The following is a 20,378-nucleotide window of genomic DNA, read 5'->3' as shown; positions in this document are numbered from 1 at the left end:
AAGAAGTCCCTGCAGAAGGGAGATTGGCTGGTGGTGTTTTTGATTTCTCAGATAACAAGAGCTTCACATTTCTGTGGAATTCCCATTTGCCAGCGAGCTGCTGCTGCTGCTGCCCTGATTGATATATGACTGCAATGGCACTTTTCCATTTGACATTCCCCCTCTCTCCCTCTCTCTCCCTCTCTCTCTTAAACAACAGCCCTTACTTTTTTGTGTTGCAAATATAAAAGGCAAGCCATGTGACAGAGGGACAGAAGAACAAAAGCATTTGGAAGTAACAGGACTTCTTTTAGCTTCCCAAAGAGTTTGAGGGAAGGAAGGAGCGGTGCATTTTCCAAAGGTAAGCATGCAAATAAGAGATTCCTACAGATTTTGAGTATTACATGGACTTAAACTGTGTGTTTAATCTCTTTATCTGACAAAGACATGTTCTCCTTGTACCGTTTTTTTTTAATTAAACCGTGTTTAAATGGAATCAACACAGCTCTAGTCCCCGTGTCTCCTTATTCTTGTGTCCTTATCTCCAGTCTGAAGGTTGCCCGTATGTGGTCAAATAGGTGGCCCAGGGTGCTTCTGAGCAATTGGGTCTAACACCCATTCTTGTGAGCGTGCTGAGCTCCAGTCTGCAGCTCGGTGCTGGTCACAGCTGGTGTCCCCGGAGTGAGGGGACATGCCGGGCTCTGCCCTGAATCCACCGAGACAGCGCCGGTACCGCCAGCACCCCCTTTGTCCCACTGCAACGGGGCTCTACGAGCACGGGCAAGCCTGCTACTTTAAAGTTGGACTGTTTACTTCTAGCGCCACTTACGCCTGCTGTTCTCTTGCCAGTCATCTGCTGGAGTGCTCAGAATAATTTGAAACAACAGGCAATATTTATTTCTAGCTTTGTGCCTCACGCTTCGCGGGAGCGCTCGTAATTCGCGCATTACTATTTATCCAAACTTCCGCAAGGCTTTCCAATGGACCGGACAGCGCTGGCTGTGGATTAGGACAGATTTAGCACGCGCTGTTTATTGGCTGAGGGCTGTGAGGAAAGCCCCGGTGCTCGGCTTTGCTGTGGTGCCCGGGTATATTTGGGAGGCGGCCGGCGGGACCCGGAGCGCGGCGTGGCTGACACGGGAGGATGCTGCGCGACCCCAGACCGCCCGCTGAAGGAGAGAGGGAGGCTTTCCGCTCCCGGCAGAGCATTTCCCTGTGTGTCAGCGCCAGAGGCACGGGCATGGCTGTCCTCTGCTTCTCTGGGACGAAAGGAGCGCTCCGCTGCGGTGAGCCCGGTGACCGAGTGTCAGCGTAGTGGAACCGGAGCCGCCCCGAGCAGAGCGCGGCTCGGGAACAGCCCCGGCTCCCTGCTGGCGTCCAGGTGAGTGAACTCGTCCTGCAGAAGTTCAGGCGAGTGGGTCCAGCAGCAAAGAACCGAGTAACAAAGCCCAGTCTCAGGACTGGGTTAGCCGCTGCTACAGGGTCACATACAGCGTGTGCTGGGGGGAGATTTTCTCGTGACAAATTGGGATTTGCAAGATGAGGTGAGTGTGTGCCTGCCTGTGTGTGCACTGACTTAATTCTTATCTTACCCGACAAATTCATTGAACTTTCTCTCATAGCCTCCCTATAACACAACTTTACTTGTTTCTGCTGGAAAGAGACAGCAACTCCTTAAGGTTTCTGCAGCTCTTTAGAGATGAAACATATATTTCCTATATTCTGCATGGTACTTAGAGCTCCTAAAGCTTTATAACCGTGGCTGAGAGGAAGGAACTCTGCCTGTTGAAAAAGGACTGGCAAAAGACTTTTTAATAGCCAGTAATAGGACGAGGTCACTTGAAGGCAAACGATTATTTAAAACCAACAGTGGGGACAAACTCACTTGAAATCAGTGCTTTATTGCAAAGTTATTTTCTAATAGAAGCAATCCTGCTGCCTGGTGTGGCAATAACTGTGGCTGTAATAATCACAGAGTTGTTATTTATCCCTCCTTGAAAGAATATATACACATTTTAGGACCTGCACCTATTATTTTTCTCCCTTCCTTTTGGATTTCTAATAATACTCACTTTTGCCCTTGCTGTGGGACCTTACTACTATTTGCGAGTAGTCATACATATGAATGGACATAAATATAACTATTTGGTGAGTAACTACTTATCAGCTTGAATCAGGGATTCCCAATGTGGCTTATATATACAGTGATATGCTCTTACTGCTAATGAAATCTTATTTTGCATTATAAAACAATGCTGTAAGATTTTCCAGTTAAAAAAAAATGTGGAAGGAACAGGTATTTCAAGCTTACAAAGTAAAATGCAATTTAATTTAGGGACAAGGTATAATTAGGGTCTGCTGATGATCAGTTGCAGGCTCATTTCTCTACCTGAAGGTGTCCCATGTAGGTTTCCTGGGTTTGTGCAGTGCCTGGTTTGGATCAGATTAATGTGTGCTGATGACTGGCCTTTGCAGAGCAGGATATTTGTTAGACAGTCTTGGGTACAGTTTGCAGTAGCAGCACCCCAGGTAGCTCCTTAGGCATGATGGCTGATTTCCACAAAAGCCATCTTCCCCACTGGAACCATCCCTCAATCACCTTTGAGGCTTGTGGTAGCATCTGCATATTTTTGCCTTCTTGCTTGGCCAGGACTGCAGTCTCTCTTGCCCAGGTGGGAGAGAAAGAAGCTGCCTCCTTGGGAGCTCACACTGATGCCTGCTGTGACTCATCTGACAGGGAATCCTCCCGTGGTTGGCTTCATTTCCTATTTCTCCTGGGGCTGACTTTGCTCCCTTCCTGGCTTGTCAGCTCTCAGATGCACTAGGAAGTGCTTAAAGTTGTCCTTGAACTTGGAGAGAATTGACTATCTATGGTGAAAGCGTTCATGAAACCACTGAAACGTTAATTTTTGCAACTTGTCTGGTGGGTTATTTGTCTAACTGAAAGAAAACAAAATCCTCTCTTTCCCCCTCCCCACCTCCCAAGCGCTATTTTAATTACAATTATAAATATTTGATAGTTGTATTATAAGTATTCCAAATTTCTCTCTCTCATACTCCTTCTGAGTATGAGGAGAAACTTGTCCCTGTGAGTTTTAGGAAGGTTTTGCTACATGAGACTGTTGCCCCCTGTTATTAGGGCAATCCACCTCTGGAAGAGGCCACATCAAAGAAAGACACAAAGTCCCTGTGGCAGCAGCTACGGGGTAACTTGCTGGGGCAAAGGATTTTCCCTAACCCCATCCACTGAGCTCTCAGAGTCCTGAGGGTTTACAGCCCTTCCAAAAACCCTTCAGAAATGAAGCCCCTGTGACTGTAACCCCCCCATACACAACAGGTCCTTTTGCTGAGCCCAGCTAAACTTTTGCCCTCTGCGATATCTTGTTCCCCCGGATCATTGTCGCTTGTGTAAACACGTGTTTCTTTTCATCAGTGTTAAGTGTTCTGCCTCTCAGCTCCCCTGCCCTTCTCCATGTCCTGGTATCTCAGGATGGGGTGAATAGCCATGTCCAGATCACCCTTTTTTTCTGCTGCCTGACTTCACACTTGACAGTCCATTTGCTGAAACTCAACTCAGTGGCAGAAGAAAGGTTTAGTTGGGTCAGGTTAGCCCAGGTGTCTGAGTCAAGAGCACCCCACTTTGACTATACTTCTGTCCATGCATATAAAGAGATGTGGCAGTCTCTGCTGGCTGTGATCAGCTGTTATTTCCTTTTTATATGTGTCAGTGTGGAACATATTAAAATTTCTTAGTAGTGGTATGTTAGGAATCCCTCTGATGCCCCACCTCTAACTTAGCAGAACAATAAAAGCAAGGTTGTAGTAAGCCTTCGAGCAGCTGGTCATCTATATATTCCTCCTTTTCTCACATAATCTAATTCAAACTATTATCTGGATAGCAGTGGCACTGCCACTTCCAGACACCATCAGTCCTTGTCCTGTTTGCTGGAATTTCATTGTGTGGTATGGAGATCCTTTCTACTACAGGCGAGTGTAGCCTCTCTTCTGATGTCAGAGTAGGGGGCTGCTGGTGCCATGGAGACACTGGTCCCAGGAATTCCTCCTCCTCATTGCTATTTTTCAGCTTCTCTTTGTTATTTTTCTAGTTGCATCAATCATTTTTACGGCTCATGCTTGTCACATTTTCATGCTTGTTATTACTGAGCTGCAGACTGTGTTGGGCTGAGGCAGCACAGGTTACATTGCCCTTTAAGACATGTGGGTTGAGGATCTGAGTTAATGCCTCAGCTCTGGTTTGGCAAAGGTTAAGCATACCATGGCAGTGACAATCACATTGCTGTCATAGCAGCACGGCTCAAAGGGAGTGGGACCTAGGGGAACGCTGCTCCCCTTGTTAGAAGACATAGAATTGTTACCATGAGCCACATATTTAGGTTCCCTAATTATCAGAGGATGAGGTATATGGATGGTGGTCTGAATGTTGCCTGTGTATAAAAGAGGAAAGGATTTTGCCCCCGGGGTCAGAAGAGAGGGAACATCCCCTTCAATCATGTGCTGTCTCGGGCATGCATGACACTCTCTGCTGGTCCCAGTGGCAGGGATGTGTTTGCTTAGTGTTAAAGAATAAAAAGACCCATTCCTACTCCTGCATCTATTGATAACTACAGGCCTTTGAGTTCTCTGGAAAATATGCAAAAGACAGAGAACAAAAACTGCCCACCTGCTTGTAACTCACTCCAACAGGTCGAGGACACATGCCTGAATGCCCTAGACCTCTCAGCAACTTGTAATTTGGCCAAGAGTAATTTTGCCTCATGTTGGGTCATAAGACTGAAGTAGAGGTAATTACTGAAGCAAATCCTATAGCTAAAGTTTGGCTGGGAACACTTGCACTGTAGCCAGCAGCCACCCTTGTTGATTTGCCTTCTGAGAGGGATGGGCAGCCCTAGACTGCTCAGTCTGCACCTGGTGCTTCACCAAGGAGTAATCCCATCCAGCACCCTCTGGATGGATGACCAAGTGGAAAATTGTATTCCTCTGCTGTCTGAGACTCGAGACCATGACTACTCTGCTATTCAGTGAGACACAAGGATAAAGAAAGAATCCAAGGCTGGCATCACCTCACCATTAAAAAGCTCTACTCCCTCGTTAGAGAGATATCCCATGCATGCCCCTAATCAATCTATTTAAAGCTTCCTGGAAGCAGGAAAAGGAAAGAATAAAAATACAAGCACTCTTTTGTCCCCCAGTAGTTATTCTTTGTGAGTGCATTAAACCCTTTTCTCCGTGTTGGCTGTGCCTGTCTGCTGGCTGGGCGCCAGCCCGCGGTACCCACTGGAGTTTGTTATTCCAACCACCGAGCAGGAAGGCACCTCCTGCTCCCCCTCTCCCAGTACCTGAAAGACTGCAAATATTCTTGGGAGCTTCAAAAGCAGAGGGAAGTTCAGACAGCTCAAGTGCCATTCAGCTGGATTTGTTCCACCTCATGCACCGGGTCCCCACAGTGGGAACAATTTTGGGGCCTTAACCGAGTCCAGGGAACCAGTCCCATGTGTGCTCATCCCTCGTGTGCTGAGGCTCCCAGGGTGCTTCCATTGTGTTTGCTGCAATTGTCATGCTGCTTCTTATGCTTCACATGCCATGGTCTTCCTATTTTTTTCTTTTTTCAGTCTGCTTACAGTCACAGATATTAATCTCCTGAAATACTAAAAGATTTAAGGAAGTCTTACAGTAAAAAATGGTTTCCAGGAGTTTCTCTCATCACAGCTTTAGTAGGACCAGAAGATGGACTTCTCTACCATGGACAACCAGATAAAGAGGCTTAAATGTACTTCTTCTGAGCCTGTTTTCCTTCTTGCTGCCTTTTCCCTTTCCCTCCCCTCTTGCCCACCAGCTGCTGCCAGCTCTGGCCAGGAGTGTGTGTTGTTTGTGTACCCTCCATGCAGGCACACACTGCAGTGTGATGGGTGGATGGAGCTCCTGGACCATGGATGGAGACATTCCCCTTGGCATGGAAGGGGACAAGCTCCAGCACAGCTGGATGTCAGGCAAGCAAAACCTCTTAAGCACAAGACCTTGGGAGAACATTCACTTATTTAGAGCTGTAAGGATCTCACTCAAAATATTTGGTTGAGTATTTGCCTTGCCTCAGGATGGGAAGAAACCTGTTCAAATATTGTGTGGAGGCAACTGGGGTTGCCTGTGTCCACCTGCTGCTGCTTGCTTGCCATGTGGCCACTCAGTGGCTCTGTCAGGTGTTTTGGCAGGCAGCTGCAGAGTGAAGTGAGGATTTTTGATAGCATGCACAGGAGACCAGCTCCTTCACTTCTGGCACAGAAATGACCAGAGTAAAATACCTATATAAGATGATTGCATTTACTTACAGAGCTAACAGATATGCTGGAACTGACAAAGGCTCTGAGGTGGTTCTACAGACAGCAGGCTCAGACACAGCCTCTCATCTGGGGTTGCCTCTCCTACTCCATTCTTTGGAATGGCTCAGATTGCCACTGGTGAGATTCAGTCCCACAGTGCTTCCTAAGCTGTTCCCAGGCATGGTGTGGATGGCAGCGTGGGCTGGAAGCCACCTGAGTGCTGTGGGTGCTGAAGGATCTTTGGGACCAGACCATGCTGCCTTTGTCACGGCAGTGGAGAATTTAACCCTGCAGAGCAAACCCTTGTGGAGCCTGCCTGAGTAATTTGCTCATTACCATTGTTTCCACTCCAATCACTCCTTGGAGAGTGAAGCTCCCAAATCCTTATCTTCCTGGAAAATCTAAACTTTTCTAAATCCAATAAAGTTCTTGAGGAATCCATTTTCATCTCATGAAGAACTTTGTGGTGCTTTTTTTTGTCAGAACAGCAGTGAATTGATACACACGCACATATATATATACACATACGTGGTTAGTGACACTTTTTTGGGTCTGGAGTTTGGAGAAACTGAGTACTCTTGCAACTCTTCTGTTTACATAAATTCGGATTGAGGGAACCACATGGTAGGATCCAAGTAATTGTGTTTACTAAATATGCACAGCATGCAAGGCCAGGCTTAAGTTATATACACACAACGCTGCTTCAACGGGATTTTGGCAGCCTCCAAAACCCAAAAAGCATTGAGTGATTTAAATGGCACCTTCATCCTCAAGCAGGAGTCTCAAATACAGAAAATGCCCAGCAAAATGAAGGCCAAGATGAACATAAATGCCTGCTTAATATGGGGGGCTCAGGGAACAGCTAGAAGTACACCATAAATTAGGTTTTCCACTGCTCCCTTCCCACCTCCCATGGTAAAAGCTGTGCAGATCCAATAGACCTTGGGAGAATTGCTCAGCTCTTTATTTTTTCCAAGATACATAGCAAAAAGGGAATTTCTGTTTACGTTCTCACAAAGTGACTGGCTAAATAATTCCAGATGATGGAATGTTCTTCTGTCCTTAAAGCAAAACAAAACCTTAGCCATCACCACTCTCCAAATGATATTAAAACTATGATAAGAAATCTTTATTATTCAGAAAGCAGTTAATAAGAACGTGGATTTGGAAAAATAATCCTAACTTTCTACCTATGCCCACATGCAATACAGTCTTAGACTGTGTGTTAATAGGATTTTCTATGGGATATCTTCTATTTTTCCCTGAAGTTTTTAGGTTAACAGCTGTAGCAGTTTTAGGTCACAGCTGTAACAAGCTTTAGTATCTTATGTCTCTATGAAATCCTGAAAACTAGGTATATGGAAAGGAAATTAACCATTGCTAACAAAATGTACTCCCCATATCTCAGTGAATTCTGAAAAAAATGTGAAATAGTGATTTTCATCCACTCTTAGGCCATATAGTGTTGTCATTTTGTAGCAAATTTTCAGCCAGAGGATATAAAGTCACATTTGCATCTTTTTCTTTACAGGATGCTGTAAAGAGGGAGGGTTTAGGCTTCCTTTTTGTTAGCTTAGCAGATGATCTGTCTACTACAGTTTTTGCATGAGAAGAAATTGAGGAAAAGCAGCTGAAACAGAATAAAAAAATTCTCTGTGAAATTGATTTTAATAAAAAAGTGTGCTTTCCAAATGAAACAAAATGTCATTGTAATGATGATTTATGAGCACAATTGTACTTGCTTCTGTTTTTTGGACAGAAGTATAGACTGGAAACTACTTATGCCAATCCTGATAGCATGTGCTATCTAGGATTTTATAATTTCAGACAGCATTTCAAAAGTAATGCAATTTTTAACTTAAAGAAAAAAAAGGTGATAAGTTCATGTGAAATGCCATTGCGCAATATCAGCTGGAAATGGAAAATATCATGCCAACATACCTCATCATGCTGATGTACCTAAGTGAAAATATTTTGATTTTTTCTTTACAGAATCAAAAATCTACACCCTAACTTCCACATGTTTAAATGTCCTACTAAGACTTTTTCTTCCATATATGTTATATATGTTATATATAGCATATGTGCTTGAAAAATGTATGTGCATGCTCTCCAAAGGGATGTCAGGAGATACACCTACACATTTTACCAGGATGCCTATAAACAAGTGTAACCACTTATTTCACAAGAGATGGATCATACTTACAATGGTTTTGTCTCTTTTTTCTTATAAATATGTGATACTTTTTACTTCTTTCAAAGTATTTTTACCAGAACCTGCTACATTTCTTTGTTAGTGAAATATCAGGGCAATTTTAAAAGGTTGTGGAAGTGTTAATACTTTTTGTACTGTGCTTATCCTGAAGAAGGTACAGCCATGTTCCTTTTCTCACACTTTTCCCTGTGTCTTTCCAGCTTTCTCAGAGCATTTTCATGAGGCAGACTCTGTGTCATCCACTTATTTCCTGAAGAAAACTAGGGAGATAAGCCTTTGAAAACTGAGCCAGGACTTCAGATTTCTCTCACTGTATTAAATCATACTGATCAAAACCATGGAAAGATATAGAAGCACAGAATTAACAGTGGGACAGAGAGAATGGGAAATGGGGATCCCTGGGTGTAGTATCACATGAAATGAGACCGTCTAATATCAAGTAAATTTATTTGGACAGAGAGGGAATTACTGGGTGTGTAATAATGATTAACTATGTTGGAGGGAGACCTTGCCAAGCAACATGTTTTGGTCAGCCTCTTTATAAAAAAGAATAGGAATGTAGGTAAAAGGTTAAACATGGAAAAAAAATAGTGCATCCCTCCTCCTGTTAGCTAATTTTTGGGCATCATCTGCATGAACTGGAGTAGCACAGTTCACTTCTGGGAGGGAGCCTGTCCCAGCTCCCACGACCAAGAGATTTCTCTCCTATGCTGCTGAAATGTTTGGAGGGGTATTTATTGACATGAACGAGGCTGTGCATAATTGTATCTGAGATCCTAAGTGTTTAGTGTTTTTTGTTTAAGTTCTTTATGCTGCAAAGCCACAGTATGTTTTTAATGCCCCATTTGTTGAGGAAAACATACCGGGTCATATGTCGGACTCTGGGGGAAAAAAAAGATATATTGTCATTTAAATCCACAGTCACATAATTTTTCTTTCCTACGTAAGCACATGGATAATAGCCTGAAACAACAACAACAGAAATCTCTAATACACAGAGCATCTTTGTCTCTCTAACACACAGAGCATCCCTAATAACATTTCTTCCCAGCATGAGACCTTGGATGTCACATCAGTGCCATCCCAGCTTGGATGAACTCTGGAACTGTTTGTCACTGCTAGGCACTCCTCTCACAGAAGTGCTGGAGGAGGCTGAAAAAGCAATATACAAATCATCAAGCACTCTGGTGGGGAGGCTGTTTGGGAGATGAATATCACTCAGTTTAGAGGATTGCCAGCAAACCAGAAAACAATTTTGAAAGAGGCTTGTAGAAGGCAGTAAAGGCACACATCAGCTCTTTAAATACTCAAGAGGCTCTGCCAGAGCATTTCTTTGTGAGTAGGGAACTGTTTTATCTTAAGTTTCCTCAGAAAGTCTTTGCACTTTTAACTGTACTGGTGAATATCCTTTGACTATCCTTCATCGGGCTGTGTTTAGATGGATAATTCACAGTTCTTTCAAGTTATATCTGTTTGTAGTAAAAGTGAAATTAATCACCCAGTTGAGACTACAGGCTTTGTGAGAAGGATCAAGGGACTGTGAAGAAGCAGCTGATGGAGATATTCTCCTTCCCCTGCATGCACAAAACTCTGGGCAGTGTTTCAGGGGCTGTCCTGTACCTGTTTCCTGGAGAATCTCCCAATCTCCAACATGAAACAGAAATCCAGATGCCTGGGTAGATAGCCATATGTCTCCACCTGAACATATTTCTTCCCACTTAATAGCTGGGATAGTACTTGTATAATTTGGAATAATAAATTTATTTTTCAGATGCTGCTCTTTAATTAGCTGGGAGGAGACTGACAGCCAGAAAGTGCTGCCTGACAAGTAAGCAAACAAAGCCTGGATGTGTGTGCATGGGAATTTGGTGCTCAGAGGGCAGGACAGTTCAGCCAGAGGCCTGGGTGGTTCCTCATGCAGTGCAGGTCGGGGCTCAGCAATTCCTGGGAGACCACTTTGCTCATGCCTTGGCTCAGACCTCCAGCATCCCTCCACCCTGGGGGTGTCCCTTGTCCCTGCAGCTGCAGGACATGGCCAGGCAGCCTCCAGAGCCACAGCTGAACCTCCAGCTTCTCCATGTGCTGCCTGGGCCAGACATTCCCATCTGTAATGTGGAAGGCAGGCAAGCTTTGTCACACTCTGAGTGGGTACACAGTCCTTCCAATCTGCAGGAATTTCTGATGAATTTCATCACTAAGTGGAAAAGAATGGCCTTGCACCACCTGAGATGTTGAAAGTTAAAAGTCATTTGATCTCCCTGAAATGATAGAACAATGCTTAAAAATAACAAGGCCTTGATGTCTCCTTCCTTAAGGCCATATTCCCTACCTACTGTGGGAATGATGCTCAATCTGAGCAGGTATTTTGTCTAGCAAAGTTCCTGAGTACCTTAGCACTATTTATGTCTATTTTCTCTAGAGGTGTTTCTGCTCAGGATTGTGATTTATGTTGCTTTTATTCCAGCTGTGCAGGCTGTGCAGGAGATTCTTTGATGGATTACAATCTCATCAGACTCCAATTTGAGAAGAATGACAGCTCAGACACTTAAACCAGACTTTTCACCATCCTGGAAAGGAACTGGCTTGCAGAATTTGGAGGGTTTTTGATGCTCTACCTCCCTCTGCTGTTCCCAGCGAGAAGTTCCTCGACAATGGGAAATCATGTACTGGCGGCTTCGATTTCCATGCTCTCGCTGCTGGTGATGATGGGAGACACGGAGAGTAAAACAGAGGGCTCCTTCCTGATGGACTCCGACCCCAGCCGCTGTATGAGGCACCACTACGTCGACTCCATCAGCCACCCTCTCTACAAGTGCAGCTCCAAGGTAAGGCTCGCCCCACCTCCTCACTGCTTCGAGGGAGGAGTTGGTAAAATGAGCCATTCTGGGTGATTTTCTCGGTGTGAATTCCTATTCCTATTCCTATTCCTATTCCTATTCCTATTCCTATTCCTATTCCTATTCCTATTCCTACTCTTATTCCTATTCCTATTCCTATTCCTATTCCTATTCCTACTCTTATTCCTATTCCTATTCCTATTCCTATTCCTATTCCTATTCCTATTCCTATTCCTATTCCTATTCCTACTCTTATTCCTATTCCTATTCCTATTCCTATTCCTATTCCTATTCCTATTCCTACTCTTATTCCTATTCCTATTCCTATTCCTATTCCTATTCCTATTCCTATTCCTATTCCTATTCCTATTCCCATTCCTATCCAGAATCTAGCAGCAGAGGCATGTGAAGATATCCTGTATGTACATAAGAACTGGGACTGGAGATAAAGGCTCTTTTCTCTCTTTTCACCTTTTCTAAAGGAGAAATTCACAATGATGTTAAAGCTTACATGCAGTAAATGACAGGGTTGAAAGGAGCAAATTTGGGATCTCAGCTGATGGCTCCAAAGAAATGAGTTAGTTTAGAAATTTAGATCACCCCAGTCACCCATACTTCAAATCCTTCAAATGAATGTTTAATCTGGAGCAAGTTCATAACTACTATAAGTGAAGTACTGAGAAAAAGAACTAAACTGTAAAATGGTAATTAAAAACAGGTTATGAAGAATATAGCTTATTTTCTTCCTGCCCACCCCCTTTTCAAAGCCTTTTTTTACATGCAGAATGACACTTGGATGGTTACTCTAGGGCTTAGGAGCAGACAGAAATATAAGAAAGACTTTCATTTGGGATTTCAAGCCTGAAAAGTTTTGTGTCAAAGTGGTTTAGCAGCCTGTGCATGTAGCCTACAGCCATTTATTTCATTATGTGGAGAAAAAGAATTGGGAGAAACAATGGGAAAATCCTTGCTAGTCCCTTTTGTCTTGTCCTAATTTGTTCTGTCTGAGTTAACACAGTCTGTACATTCAGATGACTGGGCCATTCCTCTGTCCCATGGGAAGGGGCTTTGCCTCAGGCCTCACATCCCAGGATTAAGGAAAGGGAAGCACTGCCAGCTCCAGTGCTTTTGCCAGGTCTGTGTTGGGTAAGAGAGGGATGGGAGGCTGGTGTGAGACAGGGTTCATCGCAAGAGGGGAGCCTGCCTGCTGACAAACCCCAGCAGTAGGGAGAATTCACAAGGAGAGAGGATCCAGAGCTGGGATGGAGTCCCTTTGCTGCAGTTCACAGAAGCCAAAATAGAGCATAGAGAGAAATTCCCACAGAAAATAAGACCTACTGGGTGCTCTGTGCACCAGGACAGCTGCTGCCCTGGCCAAAACTCTGCAGCCAGGCTCATCCTGTGCCTGCTCAGCATGGAGTGGCTCAAAATTTGGCACAGGGAGCCTGCTCTGCTCTGGGCTGCCTTACACTGTTCCCTCAGCAGTGCTGTCTGCTGGTTTTGCATAACCACTCCTGATTCACAGCAGTGGGAGCCCAGAGACTTTTGCCTTACTTCTTCTGAATCCAAACAGTAAAACCATCCATTATTTGAGATTCAGGAGAGGTCTTTTGATTTGCTTTTAGGCTAGACTAGAACTCCTGACCATCTGGGAGATACATGGCATTAACACAGAGAAGTGCAGAGGTGCATCCATTGGTGCAATATTGATTTTAGTGCAGTTCTCTTCAGCAAGAGGGAAAAGTGACAAAGTGTAGGTGTGAGGGTGGTTTTCATTTACAGGTATCTGTGTGCAACCAGTCCTGCTCTCTGTACTATTCTGATCACCTGTTACACTGAGAAGAAGGAAGGAAGGAAGGAAGGAAGGAAGGAAGGAAGGAAGGAAGGAAGGAAGGAAGGAAGGAAGGAAGGAAGGAAGGAAGGAAAAAAACCCATTGACAATTCACTTTTTTTTAGCTTCCCCAATGACAGAGAAGAGCAAAAAATAATCAGGCCTTTAGGAGTGGGGCTGAAGAAAGCGAGAACACAGAAAACATTGTAATGAAAACCATATCATTTTAAAACTGAACTTTGAGGGGAAAAAAGTTGTTGACATAAACATTAGCAATTCTGGCTGCAAAGGCAGTGATTCTTTTCAAATCAAGCCCTTAATGGAAATCATGTTTGAAAATGTTATCACATATTCTGGCTTCCCAAAGTCCACAACAATCTTGAGAACACTTCGATAATACAATTCACATACTGTGAATTGTATGGACTTTCTCATGAAGTTGAAAATGAAAGCAGTTTCCATACAAAGTGAAATAATTTCCTAGAAATCTCTCTTAAGTCTCTTAAGTCAAGAAGTCAAGCTTTTTAATGTTGTTTGAATTTTTATTTTTGAGGGGTTTTTTTGTTTGTTTTTTTTTTTGTTTGTTTGTTTCTTTCTTTCTTTCTTTTCTTTTGTTTAAGTTCTTATGTATCTGAATCATTCTGATAGACTTATGGCTTCTGTTATGGATCTAGTAGCATAAAAACACAGAGGAATATTAGACATGCTAATTAAAACTAGATGCAATGTCTGTTTATATATATACATTGTGATAAAATGTAACCAAGACAAAAAAAGAAAAGTTCAGTGGGAGTAGCTCTGGGAATTGTGATACTTTTTGTTTCCACCAAGTTTCCATTGTGGAAACTTGGAATGACAATGTCAAGCAGAGACTTTGCCCTTTTTTGGGGTGATAGACTGAGATATCCTTTCTCACTCCATATGTTTTCCCTTTAGGTGAAGCGTAGAGTTACAGAAGTCAAAAGTGGCTTCAGAAATTGCAAGACATATTATGTTTGCTGTCTGTCCTGGTTGAAAAAGGATTGTGTCCACTGTGGTTCTCTTTTGAGTCTGCCAATTGCACCCACATAGGAAGTAGTTTTGTTAAACATCCAGCCAATATAATTTAATTATTTAAATCCCTTTTGCTCGTGGCCTCCGGCAGGCATTGAAAAGAGTTTTCCAACTCCTTTGGAAACATAGTCTATTATAGTAACAAACTGTACAAAAAAGACACAAAAGGGGGATGGGAGAAGGCCATTTGTTCCAGAAAAGCTGTTTTCCTTTGTCTTCAAGGAAATGTTTGTAAAAACTCATGAGGTATTACCTGTCCTGACTATATTTGATTTACCCTGACCTCTGTCATGGAGACCCAGTGGTCTCCATCAATGTTCTGGGTTCCCTCACTGCTCCCAGAGCCTCCTAAATTCCAGTTTTGGCTGTCACAAGTGCTTTGTCCAGATGTGCCAGAAGTGTGCTACCACTGACAGCCTCACACTAAAGAATCCAGCCCAGGGAGACACAGAGCAGATGAAGAAAGATTTAGCAGATGTTTGAAGACATTTACTCCTGAGGTAGCTCAGGAGATTTTCAGTAATGCCTGCTTGCAGCCAGGCCATGGGAACTGTGTGAAAATCTGTTCTCAGGCATCTCAGCCCATCTGCTTTTGGGCTTCAACTTGTTGCTGAAGGTGCAGAAAAGAAGACTACAAACATGTTAATAACACACCAGTTCACAGCTTCTGGATTTCCAGAATAGAGCTCAAATGATCAGACTCAAATATTGCCTCAGATTCAGGTTGCTCTCTTTTGTACCTATGAGACCATTAACTTTAAATAATGATAATGATAACAATAATGATGATGATGATGATAATGATGATGATAATGATAATAATATTCTTCCCTAGCTGCTCATAGACCCACGTGGTTCCCTTGTTTTAGGGCACTGTGCTTCTGGATCCAGCCTTGCAAGGTGACATGCACAAATTCACATGTGCAGGGGCCAAAGGGAGCCAAGAGATGTCAGGTTATAAAATACCCACATGTTTTTACTATATTTACACACCCACTCTATCACTGTGCAATGCATCATAGCATTACTAATTATTTAGGTGATAATCTCTATTGCACTATAGTACACGAAGCAATAAGCAGCTGGTGCAATTGATTAAAAGACAAAGCAAAGCTTTCAAAGCACATGCTATTTCCAGCTCATTTCCACACCTGTCAAAATCCACTGGTGCTGTTCTGGATTTATGAAGAGGAAGGTAAATTTTGGTTAGGACTTTAGGTAGTCCAGAAGGTTAAAAAGCTATGAAAAGGGGAAATTTGATATTTTTTTTTAGTTCAACTTGATAACCTTGGGTTTGTGCCATTGGTAAGAGTTTACACTGTCATTCAACAGCAAGGAATAAAACCAACACTGTGTGATTCCACATTATATAAATACTTAATCTTATGAAAAACTAAGTAGATCCTCCATATATTTAAAAAATGTTTTTAAAGACAAGGCTTAGAAATTATAAATTGTAAATTATAAATTATAAATACAGTAGCACTTTGAATAAATATTGGCTGAGTTTGCATTAGAAGCCAGCTGTTTTTATTGAGACAGAGATATTGGCACATCAGATAATTCTACCCTATAATTACTCTGGATAACTCTTCTCTAGTCCTTCCAGTTTCTTGAGGGCATGTTTTATTTTTATTGGTGTTTTTGAAAGTACCTGCAGATACAGGAGCAGACATGCATAATAAAAATTCTTAGGGTAACAGTACCAGAACCTGACTGATTTTTCCAGCTCCTGAAGCATTTACCACCAGAAGTCAGCCCCACCATACAGCAGAGTGTGCTGTCGCATTTGGGCTGAAATAATAGAAATGATTGCTTGGAAGGGACTCTAGGGATACTCTGAACCTCCCAAAAAGCAATTTATGGCTGTTGTACATCCCCCTGCACCATTCCTGAGGAGATTTCAGATCCGTTGTCTCTGAAGCCTTCAAACAGTTGTCAGGTGCTGTTGGATTGCTCTTCACCCCCAGGTTTTATTGATGATCTCCAAGGTCTGTTCCAACCTGGCTAATTGTGTGATTCAGTGATTCATTTGGGAGCAGCACAGAGTGCACAGCCTGGTGAGTTGCTAAAGCAGGGGACCTAACAAGAGCTGTCAAGATGCTGGGAAGGAAATGACTGGTTCAAATGTCCCAGTCTGCTCCTTTCCTTTGCAGTACAGGCAGGATTAGAAACCTGCAGAGCTGGTATCTAATTAGATACCTTCACCAGCTGCCTGCCTGGGAAGTGAGGTTAGTTTAGCAAGGGAAAAAAGTGGATCTTTATCTGTGAGTAATGGGGTGACAACACTGCAGTGATTGTCCCTTTCATGTTCTCTATACACTAAAGACTCTGCTATTAACGAGCTTAGTGTGGCTGATGGGTCTAAACCTCAGGTGTGACTCAACAGTACACTGAATTTTCCCTCCCACCATATTAGTTCAAACAGATGAAGTTAATTTATGTATGAATATGCAGTACCACAGGAAGGAGACTAAATTTATGCCACAAATCTTAAAGGATGACAGACTTGTCAGAAAGCAACAAAAGCCCATCTCTAACTAAGAAGCAAGTAATTTTTAAGCACTGTACAATGGATTATCAGAACCCTTCCCATGGACACTGAGAGTGCTGGCATTTCCTATTTGATTTCAGGAATATTCTCTTTCTCTTTTATCTCACCTTTCCTTACAACTATGAGTAAAGAGAAAATTAAACTTTTGAAGTACCTGCTTGGATAACTTAGAAATTTGCAGCCAGTTGAGCTTGTGTCATGAAAGAAGCCCAAAAAGTTTTAACACTGTAAAGTATTTATTGTCACATTTGTAGTTGTTCTTTCATATTTTCTGGAAAAAAACATGAGATATGTGTAGCATGGTTAAAATGTAATGTTCTCCCTTGGTTATAAGAAAGACTTACAATTGTTTTACTGCCTACTTGAGATGATATAATAAGCTGACACTGAAGTTTGTGTTGGTTAGGCAAAATTAGCTGACATGGATTTAATATTTCCGTCCCCATGAAAGAATTGGAATCTGTTCAAACTTGTACAACACCCGTTATCAAGGTGGTAACAGCTGTTTGTAACACATAATTTGCTGAGCTTCAGAGGGTCCTTTCCAAGATTTATGTAGTGCTTAATGCTGCATCTCTTCTGCTCAGGGGGTTGTCGGGGAGTAGGTGACTGCTCATGGACTCTGCTTCCTTGGTGCCTCTGCTGTGCAAGTTACCTTGTTCTGGCCACAGCTCACATTTGAACTCAGAAGAAGAAACCTGGAGCTGCTCTGTTTTTTGAAAATCTCACTAGGGAATCTTCATGGCAACCAGCTCAACTTCTTTCACATTTTCACTGCTTCATGCTACGCAGTGCATTTTATATAAATACAACTGATACAATGATACATAGATACACATGTAATTGCAAATACATGTTCAAGGTGATCTTTATCAAAGGAATGAGCTAGAAACATACTTCTTTAAAGCAATAAATGGAACATCTTTGCATTTCTAATTTACATGTTCATATATGTAAACTCAAGACATGAGAACCAGTTGGTGTGTATACTCAGAACACTGGTAAACACCCAACCAAGCAATCAGCCTGGCTGGTGATTTAAGGGCTTGACTGCCATGGATCTGGAGTCAGCAAGTCACAGGTGCAGTCATGGTGTCTGGAAAGCAGGACTGGCTCTGATCATCTGGAGCCCTAAGGTCAGCCCAGGTCCTGCAGTCCTTGTTGGTGTCAGTGTCAGGGATTTCAGGAGGAGCTTTGCTTTTCCTCCTGCCCACCTTATCTCCTCCACTCTCTCAGACACAGCCCAGGGGCAAAGCACACTGCGGGGCTGGGATGCAGTGACAAAACCCCAGCTGGGCTGGAAGGAGGCTCCCACTGCTGCTGTCAGTTCGTGCTGGGGACACGTTTCCTAACCCTGTGCTCTCCTTGCAGATGGTGCTGCTGGCTCGCTGCGAAGGCCGCTGCAGCCAGACGTCGCGCTCGGAGCCCATGGTTTCCTTCAGCACGGTCCTGAAGCAGCCCTTCCGCTCCAGCTGCCACTGCTGCCGGCCCCAGACCTCCAAGCTGAAGGCCATGAGGCTGCGCTGCTCGGGGGGCATGCGGCTCACGGCCACCTACCGCTACATCCTCTCCTGCCACTGCGAGGAGTGCAACTCCTAGGGACCGGGGGGCACGGCAGGAGGGGACAGGGGGACAGGGGGTGCTGCTGTGGGGGAAGAGCCCCAAGACACAAGCCAAGGTCAGGCCGGTGCTCCCAGCACGGGATTGCAGCCAGGACAGGACTAACCAGGCTGGATTGAATCTGAGAGCAGAAGTACAAAATACCCTGGGCTGCTGGATGGTGCTGGTGTCGCAGTGTGGGCTGTGGCAAAGGCATGAGGACCATTTTTTAAAAAGCCTTTCTTTTTTTCTGAAAGGATATTTTTGAGAGTTTCTTCTTTTCTGGACTCAGCTCTGACTACAGAGAGGTGTTTTTACTTTAGGCCATGGGCAGCAGGGGAACAGAGAAGAAGGTCAGCCAGATGACAGCACTGCAGTCTGGAAACTGACATTTGGACAGAGGATGGGCATCAGTTCCCACAGACAACCTCTTAACCTATCAATTTATTCTCAGTTTTCTAGTTATTCTGGCCTTCCAAGCAATCTGTGCTGTTGGCAAGGGTCATCTGTTACTGAACTAGTGGCCAAATGCTGGATAACTTTAACTGTGGTTTAGCAGAAATTACAAATAAACCATTGAAAAGTGAACTGGATATGAAATGCCATGCTTGGAATACCCAGCCTAGCTGAAACAATTATTTGCACCATGTGTCATCCGAGTTCAGTGGCTGAGCAACTCTTGGGAAGGGAAGGGTCATGACTGAGACTCACTATTCCCTTATAAAAGCCTGGAAATTTGACACATCACATCTGTTGCAAAAGCCATTATTCAAAAACTAAAAGCTAATCAAATATTTCAATGCCACATACCAGATGGAATAATTTCTTAATTTAAATAGACTTGTTGATGTATAAAACCAGAGTCACCAAAATGATGATTAAACCCAGGACTTATTTTCATCTATAGTTCTTAGGCCACTGAGCAAATATCATTTTGCCTTTTAAAGACAGGAAATCCCCAAATTCTAAATCTCAGAACAACAGGGGGCCCAAAGTTTGGGAATGTTATTTGGTATTTTCTGAGAAACTCTCTCCCTCCTCCATCAATATGAGATTTTAAGAAGGTTCAGTTACAATCTATTGTGACTTCGAGGGAACAACATAACTTTTCTTATCTCATATTAAAATTTTTATGTCTTTAAATGGCAGCATATGCAGTCAGCCCTTAGCATGTCTGTGGTGTTCACAGAAACCTGGCTGAGCCATTGTTTTGGCAGAAGTCATGAGGGTGTTGAGAGCATCTTTGCTGTGTAAGGATCCAGCACCAGTAGCACCCGTGAGCACAGTCCTACAGTTCTTGTCTGGGGTAGACTGGATTGGCTCCCACGCACAGCAGTGTCTGGCAGGGCCCCATGGAAGGAGGGGAACTCCTTTCCAAGAGCAGAGTTCAGCCCATCTGCTCAACCCCACCCAGTTTATTTGCAGCAGGTGCCACATGCAGCAGCTCGAGGACACACTGCTGAGTGTGACAGGGAGTCCCCAAGGTCTGACACGGAGCTCAGTAACAGGGGGTTGCTGGGGCTGCTCAGGCAAAGCCTAATTCCTCTGCCTCCTCCTGTTGAATGTGTGTGGGATGTGAATGTGGAGGGGACAGCCACTGGCCCTGCAAGACAAACCTGGAGTAGGATGGCAGCTGGCAGTGGAAAGACATGGGGCACAGGAGAGAGCATAGGCACCATTCAGAGAGGTTTGTGGTGCATGAGAAGAATTCTGTCTTATGGAAGTGACTTGGAATTCTGTCTTCTGGAGGTGACTTGGAGATGGTCAGTTTTCCAAGACACAGAACTGTGGGCAAACCAAAGGGTGAACCCAACCCCCAGAAGCTGAGGGGCTCAGATTGAAATGTCAGAACTAGGAGTGAAGAGCCCCAGTGAGCTCATTAGACACCATGTGTTGTCCCAGGACTGTCAGTCATTCCTTTCACATCTGATACATGGTCTGAACATCAAAGGGCCAGTCCAGGGAGCATGAGCTG

The 20,378-nt window shown here is 43.7% G+C and overlaps 1 protein-coding gene across 2 annotated transcripts; it reads left to right on the top strand.

The window, feature by feature from the left end:
• Window positions 1-136: 136 nt before the first annotated feature.
• Window positions 137-18,991, top strand: NDP (norrin cystine knot growth factor NDP). Of its 2 annotated transcripts, none has more exons than XM_021538644.3 (4): window positions 137-340; window positions 10,301-10,357; window positions 10,994-11,354; window positions 18,176-18,991. In XM_021538644.3, exons 3-4 carry the CDS (start codon window positions 11,136-11,138, stop codon window positions 18,401-18,403), a joined length of 447 nt encoding a protein of 148 aa, XP_021394319.2. In that variant the 5' UTR covers window positions 137-340; window positions 10,301-10,357; window positions 10,994-11,135; the 3' UTR covers window positions 18,404-18,991. The 2 variants fall into 2 exon arrangements, with proteins under 2 accessions (XP_021394319.2, XP_021394320.2); XM_021538645.3 differs by lacking the exon at window positions 137-340 and adding an exon at window positions 896-1,360.
• The last annotated feature ends 1,387 nt before the right edge of the window (window positions 18,992-20,378 follow it).

The sequence above is a fragment of the Lonchura striata genome, chromosome 2, assembly GCF_046129695.1.
Source record: "Lonchura striata isolate bLonStr1 chromosome 2, bLonStr1.mat, whole genome shotgun sequence".
NCBI lineage: Eukaryota > Metazoa > Chordata > Aves > Passeriformes > Estrildidae > Lonchura > Lonchura striata.
The sequence above is the reverse complement of the archived record's forward strand: the minus strand, read 5'-3'. Positions and strand labels throughout refer to the sequence as shown.

What these genes read in the sequence shown, in the direction of transcription:
- NDP (XM_021538644.3), top strand. Translation starts at nt 11,136, where the DNA reads ATGCTCTACCTCCCTCTGCTGTTCCCAGCGAGAAGTTCCTCGACAATG. An exon ending in TCTACAAGTGCAGCTCCAAG is followed by an intron (nt 11,355 to 18,175) that starts GTAAGGCTCGCC and finishes CTCTCCTTGCAG; the next exon opens with ATGGTGCTGCTGGCTCGCTG.